Raw genomic sequence first — 20,520 nt, 5'->3', positions numbered from 1 at the left:
CTAGATTGAATTTGTTTACTCTGTTTAATTTAATCAGACACGCAGGTTACATCATTGCATCTTCAATCCATAATGTCATTTCTTGACTGAGTCTGTATGGTGGATGTTGTTGGCCTATTCTTTGATAGTTCTGGGAAAATTCCCATGATGGCACCATGCATGAAATCCTCCTCTGAAATGCAGATTAAGGCCAGGTTTTTTATTGAGCAAAAGCTGAAAGGTTCGTCTGTGGGCGTTTCTTGAGCCGAGATCCAGCAGTGGGTCAGAGTTGATTTTCTCGCTGTCAGAGGGAGTGGGTGTAAAGTGAAGAAATTGGTTTTAATGGGTGTGACTCTGAGCAATGTCCAAGAGTGTCAGACCGTTTCAGGCTCTGCATCTTTCACCTCATTCCTCTTGCATGGATGGATATGACTTTGTTATATATATATATATATATATATATATATATATTTTTTTTTATCATACTCCAAATTCAGGACACAAAAGCAGGCAAATATAATGATAGTCACATGACTGTCAACCTTAGTCAATGATACCTGCATTATGCTGGCAGGTATCTCTTTGGCCCTCATCTTCACATTTCTTTCCTTGTGGTTTAAAATGTGGCACATTCTTCCATAGCAGCAACAATACTCTCAGATGAAGTCTACCCAATTTGATTGGCAGGATGAAATTCACCCTTCTGTAGCCTAGTAACAGCTGATTTAAATGCAGCTTAAAATGATCTCACGCTTGGCGATTAGCTCAGATACAGAAGAGAACGGCTGCTGCGCTTTGATGGTCCATTCTCATCACATCTCCATGCTTGGTTCATCGCTCGCTTTTCATGCACTTTTAGATCAAATACAGTTGAAAATACAGAGATTGTTCAGCCCTGAAAGTGTACAGTGTGAAACCTATGGTTCTTCTTCTCACATGCTGGACCAAAGGAAAAAAATCCTTACCTCAGATGACCCTTTAACATCAAAGTGAAATCTTAGGCTATATGGAGTGAGTTCCTCTTATATTCCCACTCATTAGTTTGCAGTATGGGTCAAACAGAGGGTGAATGTACATGTACTGTGGGAACTGAAGGATTCCCTGACTTCACCTCCTACTTGACAAGATGAGGAACATACAAAAGAAAAAGAAGTGAAGGTGAATCTTTCTCTGTAGGGAGTAAAACGTACCTGGGAAGAGTCTGTTCTTCTTTCTATCCTTTTATTTGAGATATTTTCTATCAAGTCAGTGATATACTGGGAAATTTAAAGTAGCAGTATCATAACAGCAGAAGCTTCTTCTGTTCATGCACATGTGTAATTAAGAGGTGGTAATTAGACATAATGGATCACCATCAACGTAAAACAGGAAACTGACGCAGAGCCCCAGGGACCTTAAGCACCCCAGTTTCACAGTGTAGTATACAGAGAAATTTGATAAATTAAAGATCTGTTTGATGATACTGCATACACCAACTGAAATGTTGCGGGCCTTAAAGTGATATTATTACCTAATCTTGAGGTCCCTATAATGTAGGTGGCCAAAGTTATAATCTACATCTTTGATATCACAATTTCTTACAGGCTTAATTGGTACAGATTCCTAAATAAAATTACTAAATTACCAAACATTTATACTATAACTAGCTAATAATTACTAGAGAATACATGCAAAGCGCATATAGAGAGAGTGGGAAAAACAATAGAGTCAGTGGGGGTCCATGGCTCATATTCACCCCAGGGCCCCACAGCAGATTAATCTGGACCTGCCTCCCTCCCCTCATTTCCTGTCATATTTCTACAGTTTCTCTTGTCAGCTTTCCAATATAAACATTCAGACTTTAAAAAGAGCTGTATTAGAGGCAGTGTGTGGCATTTTTTCTTTATTCCATTTGTAATGTGCAAACCATACCAGTGTGTATTATTGTACTATGTACTATGTCTGTCCATAAGACATGTTTTTTTGTTTTTGTTTTTTTAAATTTGCCTCAGAGAGAGTGTCACAAAAATCTCCAAACCTGACAGGCTGAGAGAAATAAAACTGCGTCATACAGTAATGAAACCCCACAGATCAGGCAGTCATGTGCACTGTGGGCTGGTTGACGTGAAACGACCGTCAAATGTGGTGAGAATCCACAATGTTCCTCCTTCTATGAAACAAAGCGTCTTCTCGTGACTGACTTTCTCTAAGTCTGAGCCAGAGGAGGGGGTTAATTATCACAAAATGATGGTTAGATGGAACTTCAGTGAGACAGAAGCCTGTTTGATCCTGGTCCTCAATACAGACTGTCACATAATCCTGTAAGATTTAAACCTTGTGAACATGTGATGCACTTAAAGGGGATGAAATTTGTCATGCAAGTCATGAATTACCGGTGTGGATCCGTGAATTTTCACTTCTGTCCCCTACATTAAAACAAGATGAATCGACCAAGCCCTGTCTCACTTCTGGAAACAAAAGTGAGGAGTTACACTTATGAACAACATAAGTGAAATAGAAGTGAAAATGACTGACGATGGGGTTGGACACTGTGGTTTTATTTCTGTGGAAGATAAACGGTCACAGTTTAGCTGAAACTCTCTTTTGACATTCATGGGTCATACAGCTGTTTTTTCTCAGACATAATCACTGGAATGATAAGATGCCAAAAAATTGTAATAAAGTCAAACAATAAATCAAATGTTTGCCAGCAGATTGTCATCTGTGGTGTTTTAAAATGAGTATACATCATTTTCATTTTAAATGACTGTAGAGTTTCTGTGGTTTTATTTATTTTATGTGTTTATTTGTAACTTATGTATTAATGTGGTTTTATTTGTAATAAAATGAAACAGTGTGATGGTTCTGTATGTTCCCAGTCTGTGAAAATATTGACTTGTATGATCATATTTTCTCATAAATACAGTGCAACTTTGTCATAAACAAATGATAGAAATACTATAATTAATTTTAGAACGGTAATACACAGAAATCATTATAAAACATATGAAAGTATGATTAGGTCACTATGAACTAATATTTAATACCAATCATCCTGTACGTCCCATTAGTGGATGGCGCCCTCTAGTGGTCAATTACTTTTTTTTAAAAAGGGGGGTTTCACTGATAACTTGAAACTGAGGTGACATAAATTCCTGCTCTAACTTCTGTTGATAGGAATGAAACCAGCTTTATATAATTACCAATCAGGAATCTGTTGCTGGTGTTGTTTTATTCCATGTAAAAATCATGTACTTGATTAAGAGTATTAACATTTTTTGTCTCTTTGTAGATGTTTTGTGTCTCTTTGTGGTCATTTTGTGCCTTTTTGTGGTTGTTTTGAGTCTCTCCATTATCATTTTTCAGCTCTTTGTTGTCATTTTGTGGTTCTTTGAATCTCTTTGTCTGTTTGCGGTCACGTTGTGTCTCTGTTTTCGTTTTGTGACTCTTTGGTAGTCATGGGTCCCTTTGTGGTTGTTTTCTGTTTCTGCCTGAGACTTTTTCCAGGTGAAACATTCAGTAATCTGGCCATGTTTACTACACACCTCTGTATCTTGACAGATTGTGTTTGACACGTTATGTTACAGTAACATGTAACTTGCTTCCTTTCTGATTGCTCTTGCCTCTGAAGGCAGGCTGTAAGTGGAGTGGGCTGGGCTCCTTTCGGTGTATGACACTTGAATAAAAATATTCTTTAATGACTATTTGCGTAATAATTGAGTGTCTGGTAGTTTGTACGTTTATGAGAGTTAAATCCGATATGAACTTAGGTGCTTGTTTGTTGTGTGGGAGATTATGCCTATATTCTCTGGTTACAAGTCTACATCAAAGATTGTTGTTGATATACAATATATGCCTGCAATGGTCTTCAATACACATGTAAATGTATCCAATAAAACTGCAGCTGCTTCTGTAAATTAAACTTCTGCTATTACTAATAAACTGTTAGTTTCTCAGAAGTAGGAAGTACGCGACACCGCTGTTTGTTCTGCTGCCTTCCTGTGCTGTCGGACATTGACGGCTTGACGGAAGTGGACTTTTACTTAGAAAGTTGGAATTTGATTTACACATATACTATTTTAACTCATCCATTATGTGTGTGAAAACTAAAGAGCTAAACTGTGTACCGAACAAGCTAAAATAAGTTATTTATATTGTTGGCTGCTTTTTCGACGTGCATTTCCATACGTCGGAGCTTTGTGAGAGCACCTGAATGCACCCTGAGCTCCCTGCTGGTCAGTCAGCTCCTGCGTTGTAAACACACGGTGTTGAGACGGAGCTCAACTCTGGGTGGATCCGACCAGAACCAGGACTGACTGAAAAAGACACGATGGTAGGACCGGAAATCCTCTTTTTATACCTTTTAAAAATGTCCTGTACTTTATGTGAGGTCCGTGTTGTGTTTGTGGGTTTGCTGAAGTCCTGTAATTCACTTCGGCCTCACACAGGAACAGTTTTACCTGAGTGACAAAACAAAAGAGAACAAGAAACTAAGAGCAGGACGCATATTTGAGCTAACCGGGCTGTTTACTCTCCTCTGCTGTATCGTATTCTAGTTTTTGTCGTACTGGTTTTGTCATTCACGCATTATAAATGTATGTCAATGTGATACGACAAATAATGTGTTTTTTATGTTTTTGATGTTGCCTTTAGTTTGTTAATGTTTTGCCGAATGAATTAAGTCGATACAAGTTGTTTAAATGTGTTTTCCAGCGCTGAGTGAACATCATTCAAAACGAAGGACTGACACCACTTCACTCTCTTCAAAGTCAGACAAGGTGAGTAAACTCGTTTTTTTACGATCACGCAAAGTGTGTAGAGGAAGCTGTTCACTGTGCCTTTCTGATGGTCATTATCAGTGTCTGTACTTTTGGATTGAAGCATCCTGTACCTGATATTTTGTACAAAAAGACAATATTTCTACATTTTTCTGTCAGAAATTGCTTCAAGAGGTCAAGATGTGACCGATAGTGACACAGTCCTTCGACCAATCAGGAGAAACCAAAACTTCCCACCGATCCCACATTATTCTCAGGACTAGCACCTTTCAAACGGGAGCACGCCTGCGCAGAAAGGCCGAGTCTGAAATGTCCATGTGATGAAGTGGATTGTTGCTACTTATTTAATAGAAAAGATAAATGTGTGAATCAGTGGCTCCATGGACTTCAAGAGATTTAACGTAAAGGTGTGAAGTCCTTCCTTTATTGTGCCCATGTTACAACAACTCTGAGATAGATTAAGACAGATGGATAAAAAATGAATTTAAAGCAGCACAGTTTTACATGTTTTTTTCAGGAGCAGGTAGAAACCTCTGACTGATATTCCTGAAATGGATAAATTATATCAGTCTGTTTTCACTACTAATTTTTTAACCTCTGCAAATTCGATATTTATAAGAGAGTCATAGTGCTGTCTCAATAATACATCTCCATCTGTCATCTGTAAGCTCCTGACTTGTCTAAGTGAACGATTTCCTAACTCCCTGTGCACACAGCGGGTTCTTCTCCCACATCTACAATGACGACCCTCGAGGATGGTGACATGCACACGCTCAGCTCGGAGCTGCCCGCCATGTTTGATGGCGTGAAGATGGCAGCAGTGGCCACGGTCCTGTACATCATCGTCCGCTGTCTGAACCTGAAGAGTCCCACAGCTCCACCAGAGATTACCTACCAGGACACGCCGCTCAGCCGCTACCTGCTCAAATCCTGCCCGCTGCTGACCAAAGAGTGAGTGTCTCTCAGTGTCTGGTTGAAAGTTTTTTAAGACTTATGATGAAACTTGGACTGAAACACTGATGGCTTTGACGAGCTCATAGTGCTTTGGAGTGAAATAGTCAAGACTGAAGAGACGCTGTGAGGCTGATATAACTTGATTGAGTTTCTCTGACTGTTATAAAAAAAGTAATAAAATTTATTGAAAAATAATTGAGAAAAATAGCACTCTGAACTGCACTTGAACAGGTTTCTTTGATGTAGAATTGACCTGGTGATTCAGACATGATCCTGGTGATTCACACATAACCCCAGAGAGTTGGACTGGGAGTCCGACTGAAACACTGAGGACTTCTGGCTCGACTTGGGTTTCATTTCATGCCACTGTATTTCTCTCATAGCAATAAAAATAGCAAAGTAATGAAGAACATCACCAGCTGTGGGTCTGACTCAGTTAAAAACAGTTTTCCAGCAGGTTTCCTGTTCCCACATAGAGCTGCAATGGTTTGTCAATTGGTCAATTAGTCTTACAACAAGTTTGATAATTAATTATTTTAATTATTATTTTAATTATTCAAGCATAAATTCCAGGCATTTGCTGGTCAAAGCTTCTTAAATGTGATGATTTGATACTTTTCTTTGTCATTATCTGATTGTAACCTAAATATTTTTGAGGTTTGGATAGTTGCTCAGTTAAAAACTAGCATTTTGAGGACAAATCATCTTCTATGGAAATTATAGTGGGCACTCTTCCACTCCTACATTAACCACAATGCAACTTGACCACGAACAGTTCAGTCTGGGATTCGGGTTTGTTATTCATTTCTATTCTAGACAGAGATGAGAAAAGGTCTGGTTACTTCACTTCTTTCCAACTACTCACCCAAAGATTTTTTTTCATTTCCAACTTGTAGTCTTCAGACTCAACTTGAGCCAGAAATGACTTTATACAGCTTATTACACTTTGATGTGAAATCAGTGGAGTTCCCCTTTCATTTTCAGCCCTGCACTTAATGTTATGCTAAATCTGGTTGGCTTGAGATCCACTTATTTCTACCACATTTAAAAGGTCATGGCAGTAAGGTGTCTGTAGCTGCATGATTTGGTGATATGAAAATGTCAACTACAAAGAAGCAGTCCTCTCCAGCTCAGAGTTCAGGTGGAGTTGACAGGGCTGGTCAGTTAATGGCTGACAGTGCCTGTGGATTCGTCTGCCGCCTCTTATTGTTGGAGTGGTACGTGCAGCTGTCTGTGGGCTGATAATCTTTGCTAAGACTGTGCTGAAACATCTTCAGAGTGGAGTTTGCAGCTGTGTTATATAATATGGAGCTTGTCCTCCTCTTCAGATACATTCCTCCTTTGCTGTGGGGGAAGAGTGGTCATCTCCAGACGGCCCTGTATGGCAAGATGGGACGTGTCAACACCCCAACGCCCTGCGGGGTCCGCAAGTTCCTCCCTATGCAGGACGGAGCCACAGCGACCTTTGACCTCTTCGAAGCACTTGGAGACCACAGCACAGGAGGTCAGACACTAATACTGGTCTTTCTGGTGAAGCACCAAAGCAGCTGACTGCACTTTCAGGATTCAGTCACACTACTACTGATCTTTTAAAGCTATTTTCTTAACAACGACATCACTGATCATTATTTTGTTAAGCTGTTTTCATTTTTGTGTCTCTGCTCCTGAGTTTTATGTTTTTGTTTGGATCATGAGTTCATTAGCCTCAAGTAACAAGCAGCTTGTACTACAGTATGCACCAGCAGAGAGACCACTAATGAACTACCTTGTGGGAAGATGCCTTGCATTTCAGTGGCCAATTAAATCAACACAAACACACAGACACACGACATCCTCTTTTACGCCCACACATGACCCCACTTTGTGTGTTTGTGTATGTGCTCCCTGTTGTGGCCCTGGCAGATGACATTACCATGGTAATCTGCCCTGGGATCGGTAACCATAGCGAGAAGAATTACATTCGCACCTTTGTGGATCACTCCCAGCGGCAGGGTTACCGCTGTGCCGTCCTCAACCACCTGGGAGCCCTGCCCAACATGGAGCTCACCTCGCCACGCATGTTCACCTACGGTAAAGAGAAAACACCACATGACTCAGAAATAAGAAAAGTGATTGTAAACCACAGTGTCCTTCATTATATTTTTTTTGTTGGTTCTTTGAATTGAAGCTGCCTAATTACACATGAACTAAGTAAGTTTTAAAGAGCGTTCATTGCTTTAAATAATAATAATGATAATAATAATAGCTTTATTTGTATAACACTTTCCTTAACCCAGTTACAAAGTGCTTTCACAAAGGCCATAGGAGACAGTAATAGGATTATAAAGTAAAAGTAAAAAGAAATAAACATCATAAAACAGTGAAGTTAAAAGCCACTTTAAAAAGGTGTGTTTGTAGGTGACATTTAAAAGAAAATAAAGAAACAGCTGTGTGGACTGTGGACAATAATTCCCTCCACAGTTTAGGTGCTTGGTCACCTTTGGTTGCAAGATTAGACTACTGAGCTTTTTTTCCCGCTGACCCGTGTGTCCTTGTTTATTTGGGCTCAGCGGGTCAGAGTCGTAGCTTAGAGCTGATCCAGTGAAAACTTTGAATGAGCTTTACAGAACTTGCAGCAATAGTTTGGGATAATTGCTGATAATTTTGTGCTTTTAATGGTTACAGTGTCCGGGCAGGATGAAATAATGAATGAATAACCGCCTCCAGGTCGGTAACAGACAGAAAGGATAACTGATAAAAACTGATAAAACAAGACTGAGTAAGAGCTTGTATTTGTTTTTCAAAGGTCCGATTTGAACCAGAGTAGCCTACTCCCAAATTTTTAGCAAATATAATCATCTCAGTCTTATCCTCATTAAGTTGGTGAAAATTACAACACTTTATATCTTCAGTCCAGTCTTTTAGGACACATAAAGTACAAGAATCAGAAGGATTCATAGGAGGGTGTAGTTGTGTGTTGTCCGAGCTCAGCTGATTAAACATATAAACATATTGAATAAAACATGATATATAAGACCATAAGGCTTCAACTGAATGAAAGGACAGTTTTAACCCTTTTAGCACCATAATAATAGATATATTTATTAAAATGCTTGGTCTTTTTTGTCTATTTTTGTCAATAATTGTGTCAAAAAATGCCCTATGTGTAAATAATTTACACCCTTTTTCCAGGAGAAGTAGAACTTTCAAAATCTGTCAAGTATTTACCATTCTTATGTAATTAAATACCTAAAACTTTGTGTTATAAGAGGAAAAGGACAAAAATGGAATTGAATTTTCTTCAACTTTCTTTTTATAAATTCTTGAAAAGTGCAGATTGAACATTTCTGAGATTGCAAAAATCTAATTCAGGAGGAGTTATGGTAATTTGAAATACACATGCGCCGCGATGTCACCGGTGGTCCCCGTGGTTGTAAAAGGGTTAAATGCATCTGGCAACTGAAATCTCATTCCTGAGAAACAAAAGCGAAATAAAACAAGACAAAATGAAAACAAAACAGAAACAGTCCTGTGTAGAGAAAACTGGGCTGGAGAAAGTACAGAAGAAGAAAACCTAATGATAATGATAAAATTACTTGGCCTCCTTATCTAATGTCTTACATAAGTATCTATCACTACTACTCAATTGTAAAGGTGTCTTTCATTCAGGTTGTACCTGGGAGTTTGGGGCCATGGTGGGCTACATCAAACGGGCCTTCCCTGAGACACTGCTGGTGGTTGTGGGCTTCAGTCTCGGGGGAAACGTCGTCTGTAAGTTCCTGGGCGAGAACCAGTCAAACCAGGACCGAGTGCTGTGCTGTGTCAGCGTGTGTCAAGGGTACAGCGCCCTCAGGTTCGTAGACTGAAGTTAAAACAAATAAACAGAAGCAAGACTGGACATGAAAAAATGGAAAATGTATAGGCCGGGAAAGAGAAGATTCACTTCAGTCTCAGCCCCAGTTCTAAAAGAAACATTCAATGACTACGTGTTACATCTTAAAGCTTTTTACAATATCTTAAAAGTGGTTTTCTTCTGTAATGTATTTCTATATGTACATTTTTGGGTGTGTGTGTTCAGGGCTCAGGAAACATTCCTTCAGTGGGACCAGTGCCGGAGGCTCTACAACTTTGTGTTGGCGGACAACATGAAGAAGCTCATCCTGTCGCACAGGTGGAGAAACACAACAACCTTATCTGCAAAACAGGATTAACAGTTAAAGCTGCTACAGAAACGTCTTCTTTGTCCAAATTCAGTCATGTTTGAATCAGCTGTAAAACTCTAAATAATATAAACTGCAGCAATATAAATTGAATGAATTCTTACTTTCAGATGTATTGAGTCGTTACTCTACTCAAATTTTTGCAGTGGATTTGTACAGCAAGAAACATCCGTAGGAGGCAGAGTTTCCTGTCTGAAGGAATGAGTGTATTGTATATAATCTGTCTATAGACAAGAAATAATACTTAGTCACCCTATCCTGAAAAATTAGGGTGAAGGTTTTAAGTCTGAATTCCATTAGCTTTGATTTGGAGTGTGTGCTACAGTATAAAAAGGGTCAGGTGGGTGTTGGGGATCACCAGCCAAACAAAGATTTAGCTTCCTGCCCTGATTCGTCTAAATACCTTTATTGTTCTGTTAAACAGGAGCAGTTTGCTGAGCTTGAGCTCCAGCAACATCGGGGATGCAGACATGAGCAGACTGTATGCAGCCACCTCTTTGATGCAGATCGATGACAGCATTATGAGGTGAATTTTGGTGGTGGATTTTGACTTTCATCGGGCTGCTAATGGCTGCTCCAAACCCCACAACTCATCTCTGTCACTGACGTAATCCCACGATTTGTCCTGCAGAAAATTCCACGGCTACAGCTCCTTGAAGGAGTACTACGAGAAGGAGAGCTGTGTGCACTACATGCACAAAGTAAGTGACAACAGTGTAGGTGTTTACAACACAAACCTCGACTGATATTAAGTTTTGATTGATTTAATGTACTACTTATTTACTTCTGATACTACTATTATCACCTCTGACCTCTGACATGGCTTCAATTACTACTGCGTCTACTTCTGTCTTACCAGTACTACAATTACTGCTACTACTACTGCTTGTGCTGCAGCTAAATTAGTACATCTTTGATTGGGACTTGGACTAATCTGCTACTTTCCTACTATTAGACTTCCTTTTCTACTGCTAGAGCTTCTAATAGTGCTGCTGTGCACAAGCTTCACTGTTACAGTTATGGCAGCTGCTTCTACTATTGTTAAAAAAGTGTTGCATACTTCAGTTATTATTCAATTTTATTAATGTCTTACTTCAGTATGATGTTAAATCTTAACCCGGTCTTCTTATTGAGTGTTAGATGAGAAGATCAGTACTGCTAAATTAGCACTGGGAGGTGGTTATCTTAGCTTAGCTTATCTTAGCTTAGCATAAAGACTGCAACAGGAGGGATAGCTAGCCTGGCTCTGTCCAAAGCTAAAAAAAAAAACTACCTACCAACACCTCTGTTGCTCACTAGTTAACACACTGCATCTTGTGCTTTTAGAGGAAGTTATGTCATACCACTATTCATGATGGTGTTTTCCCCCTGCCCACTATTTTTGTGTAGTGTATTAGCTGGTTGCCTGGTAGTGTGACTATTTCTGTAACTACCTCTAAAACCACAAATTGCTGTTTTTACATTACTGTGGCAGAGAAATGTTATGAGCTTCAGAGCTTTGGCAGAGCCAGGCTAGCCGTCTCCCTCTGTTTCCAGTCATCATGCTAAGCTAAGCTAATAAACTTGCCAGCTGTAGCTCTCAGTCCATGATGATCTCCATGGTATCAGTTTTCATATTTAACTCTGGAAAAGAAGGTGAATAAACACAGTTCCCACATTGTCAAACTATATTTGAGTGACTGAAATATATAAAAATACTGCTTTTACTACTGCTACTACTGAAGTTACTGAAGCTACCTCTGCCATTACCACTGTTCTACCACTGTAGAACTTTTGCTTCTACAACTTCTACTCTGACTAATCCTCTACTAAAACACCTTCTACTCATAGTCATACCACTCCTGCAGTAACAGTGTGTAACCAGGCTTTACAAAGTCATTTATAAACAAACTGTTGTTTCCTGTCCAGGTCACTGTACCTCTCCTCCTGGTAAACTCCTCTGACGACCCACTAGTTCATCAGTCACTCCTGGCTATTCCACGCACACTCGCAGGTTTGTGGCCTTTGCCAAGATTTTTTTAATTAGTGTCCATTAGTGGTATTTAATTAGAAGTAAACAGAGTGTCGTGTGAATGTCACTATAGCTATGGTGTATTGCATTTATCATAATGTAAAGTGATTCATGAGTCATGTGGTTTTACACTGAATTCAGAGAAGGTTTATCATAACCCCAGAACAGGAAATAGGTGGGCATATAAGACATAAAACAATAATGTACATCCATTAATGATAAGTTGTAGCGATTAGACACGATAAAACATCCATTATATTAGTATTATTCACTTGTAATTATGCAACAGCATGTGTAGAGTTAACTGAACTGTTGCTGTGAGGATCTGCTTTGTTTGTTTTGTGTATTTTGGGTGTTTCCTAGAGAACGATGACTACAGCAGCGAAACCTTGTCGTCACAGTGATGTAAACTCAGACTAGTGTGGAGTGAATGAACTCATTGTCTTTTCTCTGGAGCTGGACTCTGGAGCCAGAGTCTTAAGTGTTGATAAAGTCTTGTCCAAGCTACCTACTCGACACCGCCCAGCCCAGACAGTCTTGTTGAATTTTTCAGGGCCATGTGATCTGCCTGAGCTCTTGGATTATATATATAGAGCAGTGTGTGTGTGTGTGTGTGTGTGTGTGTGTGTGCCTGCGCGCGCGCACGTGCGTGCATGCGTGTGTGTGTGGTTGTGGCCCCAGCTTGCTGCCTTGCCTTGCCTCAGTAGGTCACATGCACTATGTGTGTAAGTTAGTATGTGTAACGACTTAGACCTTGACAAATGAAAGACTAAACTTCTCCTCTACTTCAGGGAAACATGGATACTAGGATTTTTATGTTTTCCTTTGATGTTTGCTTTGTTGCTTTATTATTTATAAAAGGTCCAAAGTTTGCAAGTGACGACTTGTTGATTCAGTCTATTTTAAGGATTTTTCTCAGATCATAATCATCTACAGTTTTGATGATGTTTTAGTGTCACTTTCTGAAAAGGTGCACTAATGCTTTACACATCAATTACAAGGAATTAATAAGAACAGTTTCTGGGTTTTGAGGTTGTGGGAAATCATTCGCTGGCATGACACACAAGCTAGTTCTTTAATTCATTAGAGAACCATACTCAACAACTTTTGGACTAAAACCATTTATAAACTGCTCCCTAAGATTTACAACTGCAGATTTATGATGGTGTAAACATTTATAAAGTATACATAAGGTTTGTATAGCTATTATGATGCATGCAGTTTTTTATTACATTTTTAAGTAAAAAGGCCCCGTTCTGATGCAAGAGTGTATTAATGTTCCCTGTTGAAATCAAATGTGCTAATTACAAGCCTGTGTGTTTCAAATCAGTTATAAAGCAGTCACATGTTAAGCAGTTATTATGTTATATGTATAACGTAAGTAAACCACTAATAAGGGTTTCACACTTTCTAACGAAACATTAACAAAAGTTGATCAGCTGCAGTTATAAATGTTAATATATCTGCAGCTGTAAATATAGAAGTGCAGTTTGACACTGCTCTCGGTTTTCTGAGGACACCCCACACAAAGCTCTAAGTGGTCTGAATTTGTTTCAGTTATGTCAATGATTTAGCTACAAGGAGTAGCTCCCTCGTTATAAACATACATTCCCATACCGGGAGTTGAACCCGGGCCGCCTGGGTGAAAACCAGGAATCCTGACCGCTAGACCATATGGGACATGATTCCGACCTATAAGGTTTCTCAACACGATGGGAAAACCCTCCGAATTTGCATTGATACACACGTTAGAAAAGTGAAAATAGACCCTGGAAATTAAACATGTTGAGGGAAACAATAAATCAACTTCATTCGTAGAGAGAAGTTGTTTTTTTCTTATTTACTTCAATAAAGACAGTTTTCTAGTGGCCATTAGTGAAACTGCAGCTTAATAGGCCTCAATGTGTTACTTAGATGAGCTGAGGTCTTAGTAAGAACTGAGAACAAGTATTCAATTTCACACCAGGACCTGAGCTCATACTGTCAGAAAGAAAGTTTTCGTCTCTGATGTCGAAGATGCAGATCTGTTATTATAAACACACATTCCCATACCGGGAGTTGAACCCGGGCCGCCTGGGTGAAAACCAGGAATCCTTACCGCTAGACCATATGGGACACATGGTGTAAATGTAAAAGAACTCTCTTAGCTTTTAAGTAACTCCTCCTTGAAAACAGGCTCCAGAGCTCAGGATTCCTGGTTTTCGCCGAGGTGGCCAGAATCATTTACAGGTTTTTACCCTGGAGCAAGATTTCAATATTTTGATACAGCTCAAGACTACACTCACTATCTCATGACATATCAAACTGACATGTGTCTACATATTTACACAAGTGAAGGCCATAAGTAATTGACCAGGTATCGTTAATCTTTAAAGGTCCATATGGGGAATAAAGACAGGTATTTGGATTATTACCACAAAATCAATTGGTCATAACAGTCAGTAATCTTTATTTATCAGGCTATTGTAATTGAGTCCCATATGGTCTAGCGGTCAGGATTCCTGGTTTTCACCCAGGCGGCCCGGGTTCAACTCCCGGTATGGGAATAAAGAAGTCTTCAGATGAATTCCTTATAACATTCAGGTGTTTGAATCTCTAATGAGAGACCTTCATTACATCTCAGTACTGAGGTATGGACTGCAACAGCTGTTCATATTTGTCACAGGAACATGAAATATCACAGCTTAGTGTTTGTAAAATCCTTCTCTGCTGTAAATATTTGCAAAGGTAGTTGAACCTGGGCCTCCTGGGTGAAAACCAACAATCCTGACCACTAGACCATATGGGTGATGACCACATGATTGTGACCTTTATGGTTTATCAGCACAGTGGAAAACCCTGCTGATTATTTTGCAGATCATCCTATCAGCTGCGCTTTTTGTAGCTTACACCCTTAAACCTTCAGTCGAATGTATTCTCTACAAAGCAGTGATTTTCAAAGTTAGCATCAATACACACATTAGAAATATGAAACTATTCGAATTGCATGAAAGCAAATACTCATTTTCATATGAGAACCTAACTCTGACTGTTCAAGTTCTTGTCTCTGGTGTCAAAGATCCAGGTACAAGGGGTAGTTCTGTTATTGTAAACATACCTTCCCATACCCATATCATTCCCAGTCATTTTCAGAGTTTGCATAATGCATACATTAGGAAAGTGAAAATAGACCCTGAAAATTAAACATGTTGAGGAAAACAATGGATCAACTTTATATTCTTAGATAGAAGTTGGAGGTTTATCCTTTTCAATGGAAACAGTTTTGTAGGGGTCATTAATGAAATTGCAGATTAACAGGCTTCAGTACGTTAATCCAGATGATCTGATTTCTCCATGATAACTGAGAGCAAGTATTCATTTTCACTCCAGGATCTGAACTCAGACTGATAGTTTTTGTCTCTGGTGTCAAAGATCCAGCTACAAGAGGTAGTTCTGTTAATGTTAAAGTAATTTCCCATACCAGGAGATGAATTTGGGCCACCTGGGTGAAAACCAGGGATCCTGACCACTAGACCATATGGGACATGTGATGGGGAAGGAAAACAACTTTCTCGCATTTCAAACAACTCAGGTGGCTCTGGTTGAAATCCTAGTCTGGGAACAATCGCATTTACAGGTTTTTACCCTGGAGCAAGATTTCAATATTTGGATACAGCTCAAGACTACACTCAACCATCTGACGTACCAAATTCAAATTAACACGTGTCTACATATATTTACACAACTGAAAGCCATAAGCAAATAAACAGGGATCTTTAATGTCCCATACTGGGGATTGAACACGAGCCATCAAAGAAAGAAGAAAAAAAAACCTGGGTAGGTAAAAACAAGAACTTCTTAATGCTAGACCATATGGGGCATAAAGACAGGTATAGGAATGATTACCAAAAAAAAAAAAAAAAAAATCACTTGGTCATAATCACAACAAGATGTTCATCGGTCCCATATGGTCTAGCAGTTAGGATTCCTGGTTTTCACCCAGGCGGCCTGGTTTCAACTCCTGGTATGGGAACGAGGAAGTCTTCAGATGAATTGCTCATTACTCACTTCAGGTGTTTAAGTCTATTGAGAGACTTTAATTACAATTTAATAAATCAGATGAACTATTCAGGTCTGGGATGTAGGTATGGACTACAACAGGTGTTCGTATTTGTCAAAGGAACACCAAAGAGGGGTGATGACTGTTTCTGAAATCCTGCTCTGGTGTCAATTGGACTTAAAGCAAGAACAGTTGAAGGGACGGCTACGGTGTCAGGTGATATGACATGGACTCTATCTCAACACTTTCCACCGTTGCAGCCCAGCTGTCTACTACGGGAGAACGACTAGTTTGCCACTGCAGACATTTGGGCTGCAACAGTAGAAATGTCAAGATAGAGTTCATGTCATATCACACCACGCTGTAGCTGTCCCTCCAACTGTTGCTGCTTAAAGTCCCTAATAATTACAAAGGTACTTGTTCCCATATTGAAAGCAGTCCTTTTTGTAGCTTACACCCTTTAACCTTCAGTAGAAGAGGTTCTCTACAAAGCGGTGATTTTCAGAGTTTGCATCGATAATCACATTAGAAAAGTGAAAATAGACCTTGAAAATTAAATATGATGAAAAATGATGGATCACTTATTATTCCCCATATGGGAATAATGAAGTCTTCAGACGAATTTCCAAAACATTCAGGTGTTTGAATGTCGATCGAGAGACCTTCATTACAACAGTACTTAGGTATGGAGTACAACAAGTGTTAATATTTGTCACAGGAACATTAAATATCAGAATTGACTGTTTCTGAAATCCTGCAATTGCATAAGTAATCGCCAAGGTAGCTATTCCCATACCGGGAGTTGAACCCGGGCCGCCTGGGTGAAAACCAGGAATCCTGACCGCTAGACCATATGGGATATAGGTCCAACACTCAAGGTTTCTCAACACAATGGGAAAACCCTGCTGAGTATTTTCTGGATCATGCCATCAGCTGCCCTTTTTGTAGCTCACACCCTTAAACCTTCAGTAGAAGGGGTTCTCTACAAAGCAGTGATTTTCAAATATTGCATTAATACACCTGTTAGAAAAGTGAAAATAGACCCTGAAAACTAAACATGCTGTAGAAAAGGACAGATTAACTTTATATTAGTACATAGAAGTTGGAGGTTTTATCAATTCTCTTCAATACAAACTGTTTTGTAGTGGTCATTATTGAAGTTGCAGAGTAACAGGCTTCAAGCCCTACAAAGACAGCTGTTCCCATACCGGGAGTTGAACCCGGGCCGCCTGGGTGAAAACCAGGAATCCTGACCGCTAGACCATATGGGACATGCTAAAACCAAGAGTGGCTGCCACAAGATTATTGAGAAATAATTCAAATTATATCTTATCCTGAGGTATCAGATATGAAATGTCAGGTTCACCACTGCTCTGTGTTGGTGTTTGAATTTCTCTTTTATTCAAAAGTTGAAGGGGGGAGGAGGAGGAGGAGGGGGCTACTGTTGTGCGACCTTAGCTGAGCAACCAGTAGCCTTCTCCACCTGACTGTCGCTGTCTCACTTGCTCTCGTGCATCCAGTCTTTTCTTTTCCTTTGCCTTACTTCCTCACCTTCTCCTCTTTTCATTTCTTTTTCTGTGACTCCTTCGCCTACTTTTCTTTCTTCTTAATATCCTCATTTTCCTCATTTTGTTTGTTTTTAACCTCCTCCTGCTCCTCCTTGTCTTTCTTTTTCTCCAGGCCTTGTTTCTCCTCCTCCTCTCTCTTGGCGGGCTCTGCTCCTAATTTCTCTTCCAGAGTGTTGTACTTAGTCGGCCAAGCTTCCTCCATCAGGAGATTTTCCTCCTCGTGGCTCCTCAGCTGGTTTTTGCTCCTGCAGTTGGAGACATTTCTTGAGACAGCCCACCTCCATCTCATTCATCGCAGTTTCCTCCCAGTGTTTTGTTAATGCATCCAGGACCTCCTGCTCCCTGGCCTGCTGCTCCTCCAGCTTGCTTATCATGATCTTATCAAACAGCATACTGTATACCTGCTTTGCCAGGCCAATGTTCTCCTGTCGCAGATCAGAGAGTTCATTTTGCTTTGTTTTAGTGTCTCTCCTGTGATTTCGGCAGCCCTGAGGGGCAGCGACGGCACTTTCTGGTGCTTTTTCTTCTGCAGACATGTTGCAGAGGTGTAAAGCAACAGCTGTTCTCTGGTCTTACACTTGTCTGTAGGAGATATTTGAAGATCCGTAGAGCTCTGTAGTAAACTGTAGCTGAGTGTTGAAGATCTTGAACCTATGACCACATGAAACTGATTGAGCTGGCACTGAATCAGGTGTCACCATTCTTTAATAGAAAGAGTCAATTACCTTATCTCTCCTCCTGTCTGTTGTCCTCTCCAGAGAAGATGCCCAATGTGATATTTGCCCTCACCCAACACGGAGGCCACCTGGGCTTCTTCGAGGGAGCCGTGCTGTTCCCTCAACCCCTCACCTGGATGGACAAAGTCATAGTCGAGTACACCGACGCCATCTGCCGCTGGGAGAAGAACAGGCCGGCCTGTCAGAGGAGCAGCCACAGAACATGAACACAGTAACACTCAGTGGGTAACACATACTGTACACACAGTTTGGAGACAAAACTATAGACCAAATGATAAAAGATGTACAGGCACACTCACACAGCCCTTCATATTTGCTCTACTTCTGTACTAATGGTCTTACAGTGAGGCTGCAAATTGAAAGTTAAAGCTTACAGGCTTAGAAAAAGCTGAGTGTAATATGACCCCATGCTGAATTGCTCCCTCATATTTTGTTCCCAGTTAACCTCCAATGCAACAGTAGTTTGCCCTCTGCTGGTTTTTGGCAGGTGTTGCCTCTTGACTCTGGACAGCTGGGTGATGTGGTTTGCAAGGAGGTGCAGCATGAACGTGAAAGTCTGTGTAGAAAGATTTTTCCACAATTATTACTGAAAACTAATACTAATGCCGATACTTGAATGTTCATCGGTCAGGCTACAGACTAATGAGACCTCTAGTCTAACATTAGTGTGAGGGATCCACATCCAGTCTGAAGCCTTAAAATCTGAACAGAAATATACTTTCAAATATACCTGATGCCCCACATCAGCCATATTTTAAAGCATATTATGGTTATCTATTTAAAAAAAATCTTTCAGAATTTAATTTGCAAAGTTCCCGACCAGATTTAAGTGCCTTTATATAAATGTGAGACTGCAACAGATTTGAGTTTTTGGCTTCTTGTGAATCATTGAGCTGCCTCTGATGAGCAGCAGTTATGACATGATTCATGGTTTACATTGAGGATTTCCAGCTGTTGTTAAGGCTCAACAAAACATGTGTTGCGTTCAATCTGTAATTTAATTTCTTCAACTGTATTTGAAATGTGATATGATCTTGTTTGGTTCCACTGAGAAATTTCTGCTGTTTTATTGAAAGAAATGTCTGTTAAATTGTTGATTTATTTATCTTTATTGCATTGTTTTGCTCATTTTGACACCACGCTGCAGGTTTTCAATTTGCATTTCCGTTGTGTACAGTGGACCATCGACCTGCATCCTTGCTGCTCACCTTCAAAATAAAAAATTAACATCAACTTTCAGGTTTTTAAAGAGGTTTAGGAGTTATAAAAACACAGACAGACAGATTTTTTTTTTTTAATTAAATAATGCTTTTCTAACAGCCATTGTTGTGTTATTGAATGGAAATATGGGCTCCTCATAGAAACTAGATTTAACATTGTACTTCTCTAGGTCAGCTTGTCCCCATCCCCCACAGATCATAAAACCCAGTACTATGATGCCTCCTGCCACAGAGTGATTTTCTAAATGTTCCTGTTTCCATGGATTATTACCACAGAAAATGTCCTTTGACATACCTAGAAACCAGGGCAGGAGATACTCGGAAAATAATGTACCAACAAATGCACTAAAACACTTCTCAACAAAAAGCAGCTTAACTTTTTCATTTTTAATGATTCTGCTGCATTTTGGCCAAAAACCTTTAAAAAGCGCAGTGGAGGTCCCATATTAGACAATACCTTAAATGAAGGAAGAAGTTTCATAAGTAGCCGCAGTTTTTAAGCTGCTTATTGATATTGAAATGGGTGGAGTTTGTCATGTAAAACAAATATAAATACATAATAAAAACACATAGTAACAGGTGAATTTTATGTCTTTTTGTTTTCTGTGGTTTATTTTGGACTTTTTCATCACCATTTCGAGAAGTGCCTATGGTGTGTCTGTTTGATATGAATCAGTTTCCTGTGAGTAACATCCTGTCACACATTGTGTAAATGCAGTGGACTCCACCCAAGTCCCTGCATATCTTATTCATAACATATCAGCCATTAGATTTAATACATCTTCCGTTCTCCATCTGCCTTCTGAAGCTGCAGCAGCACCACCACTCCATCTGTATGTGCAATGTGTCCTGACTGTTTAAGATATGGACTGTTTTGCCTGCACTTTACTGTCTTTACAGTTCCTATTGCACTGTATGACCATATAGTACCTATCAGCATATGGGTGTAACATTTCTAATCTAATCATTCTGTGTTTTGTTCTGATGTGGTACACAGACTTGAATGATAAGTCATATTTGAACTCACCCATTAATAAATATTTTTCACAAACATTT

General features: G+C 39.6%; 1 protein-coding gene and 5 non-coding genes across 6 annotated transcripts; 2 read left to right on the top strand and 4 right to left on the bottom strand.

Annotated features, from left to right (window-relative positions):
- The first annotated feature begins 4,138 nt into the window (after positions 1-4,138).
- Positions 4,139-20,517, top strand: LOC139629430 (monoacylglycerol lipase ABHD2-like). The gene is made up of 11 exons (XM_071492041.1): positions 4,139-4,291; positions 4,672-4,736; positions 5,453-5,687; positions 7,019-7,194; positions 7,593-7,760; positions 9,339-9,522; positions 9,748-9,840; positions 10,314-10,415; positions 10,521-10,590; positions 11,798-11,882; positions 18,266-20,517. The coding sequence occupies exons 3-11, from the start codon at positions 5,476-5,478 to the stop codon at positions 18,448-18,450; spliced, it is 1,275 nt and encodes a 424-aa protein (XP_071348142.1). The 5' UTR covers positions 4,139-4,291; positions 4,672-4,736; positions 5,453-5,475; the 3' UTR covers positions 18,451-20,517.
- Positions 13,509-13,580, bottom strand: trnae-uuc (transfer RNA glutamic acid (anticodon UUC)). The gene has a single exon. It is a non-coding gene; the product is annotated as a tRNA-Glu (tRNA).
- trnae-uuc (transfer RNA glutamic acid (anticodon UUC)) lies at positions 13,944-14,015 on the bottom strand. The gene has a single exon. It is a non-coding gene; the product is annotated as a tRNA-Glu (tRNA).
- Positions 14,375-14,446, top strand: trnae-uuc (transfer RNA glutamic acid (anticodon UUC)). Its single transcript has one exon. It is a non-coding gene; the product is annotated as a tRNA-Glu (tRNA).
- trnae-uuc (transfer RNA glutamic acid (anticodon UUC)) lies at positions 16,727-16,798 on the bottom strand. Its single transcript has one exon. It is a non-coding gene; the product is annotated as a tRNA-Glu (tRNA).
- On the bottom strand, positions 17,139-17,210 carry trnae-uuc (transfer RNA glutamic acid (anticodon UUC)). Its single transcript has one exon. It is a non-coding gene; the product is annotated as a tRNA-Glu (tRNA).
- Positions 20,518-20,520: the final 3 nt, after the last annotated feature.

Source organism: Trachinotus anak, unplaced genomic scaffold, assembly GCF_046630095.1.
Source record: "Trachinotus anak isolate AG129_WGS33_773 ecotype Australia unplaced genomic scaffold, CSIRO_AGI_Tana_v1 ptg000002l, whole genome shotgun sequence".
Classification (NCBI taxonomy): Eukaryota; Metazoa; Chordata; class Actinopteri; order Carangiformes; family Carangidae; genus Trachinotus; species Trachinotus anak.
This window is presented reverse-complemented; position numbering and strand designations above follow the sequence as displayed.

Excerpts from the sequence above, each read along its gene's own strand:
- LOC139629430 (XM_071492041.1), top strand. The coding sequence starts at position 5,476 with ATGACGACCCTCGAGGATGGTGACATGCACACGCTCAGCTCGGAGCTG. Across the intron at positions 7,195-7,592 it reads TGGAGACCACAGCACAGGAG|ATGACATTACCATGGTAATC; the intron begins GTCAGACACTAA and ends TGGCCCTGGCAG. Across the intron at positions 11,883-18,265 it reads TATTCCACGCACACTCGCAG|AGAAGATGCCCAATGTGATA; the intron begins GTTTGTGGCCTT and ends TGTCCTCTCCAG.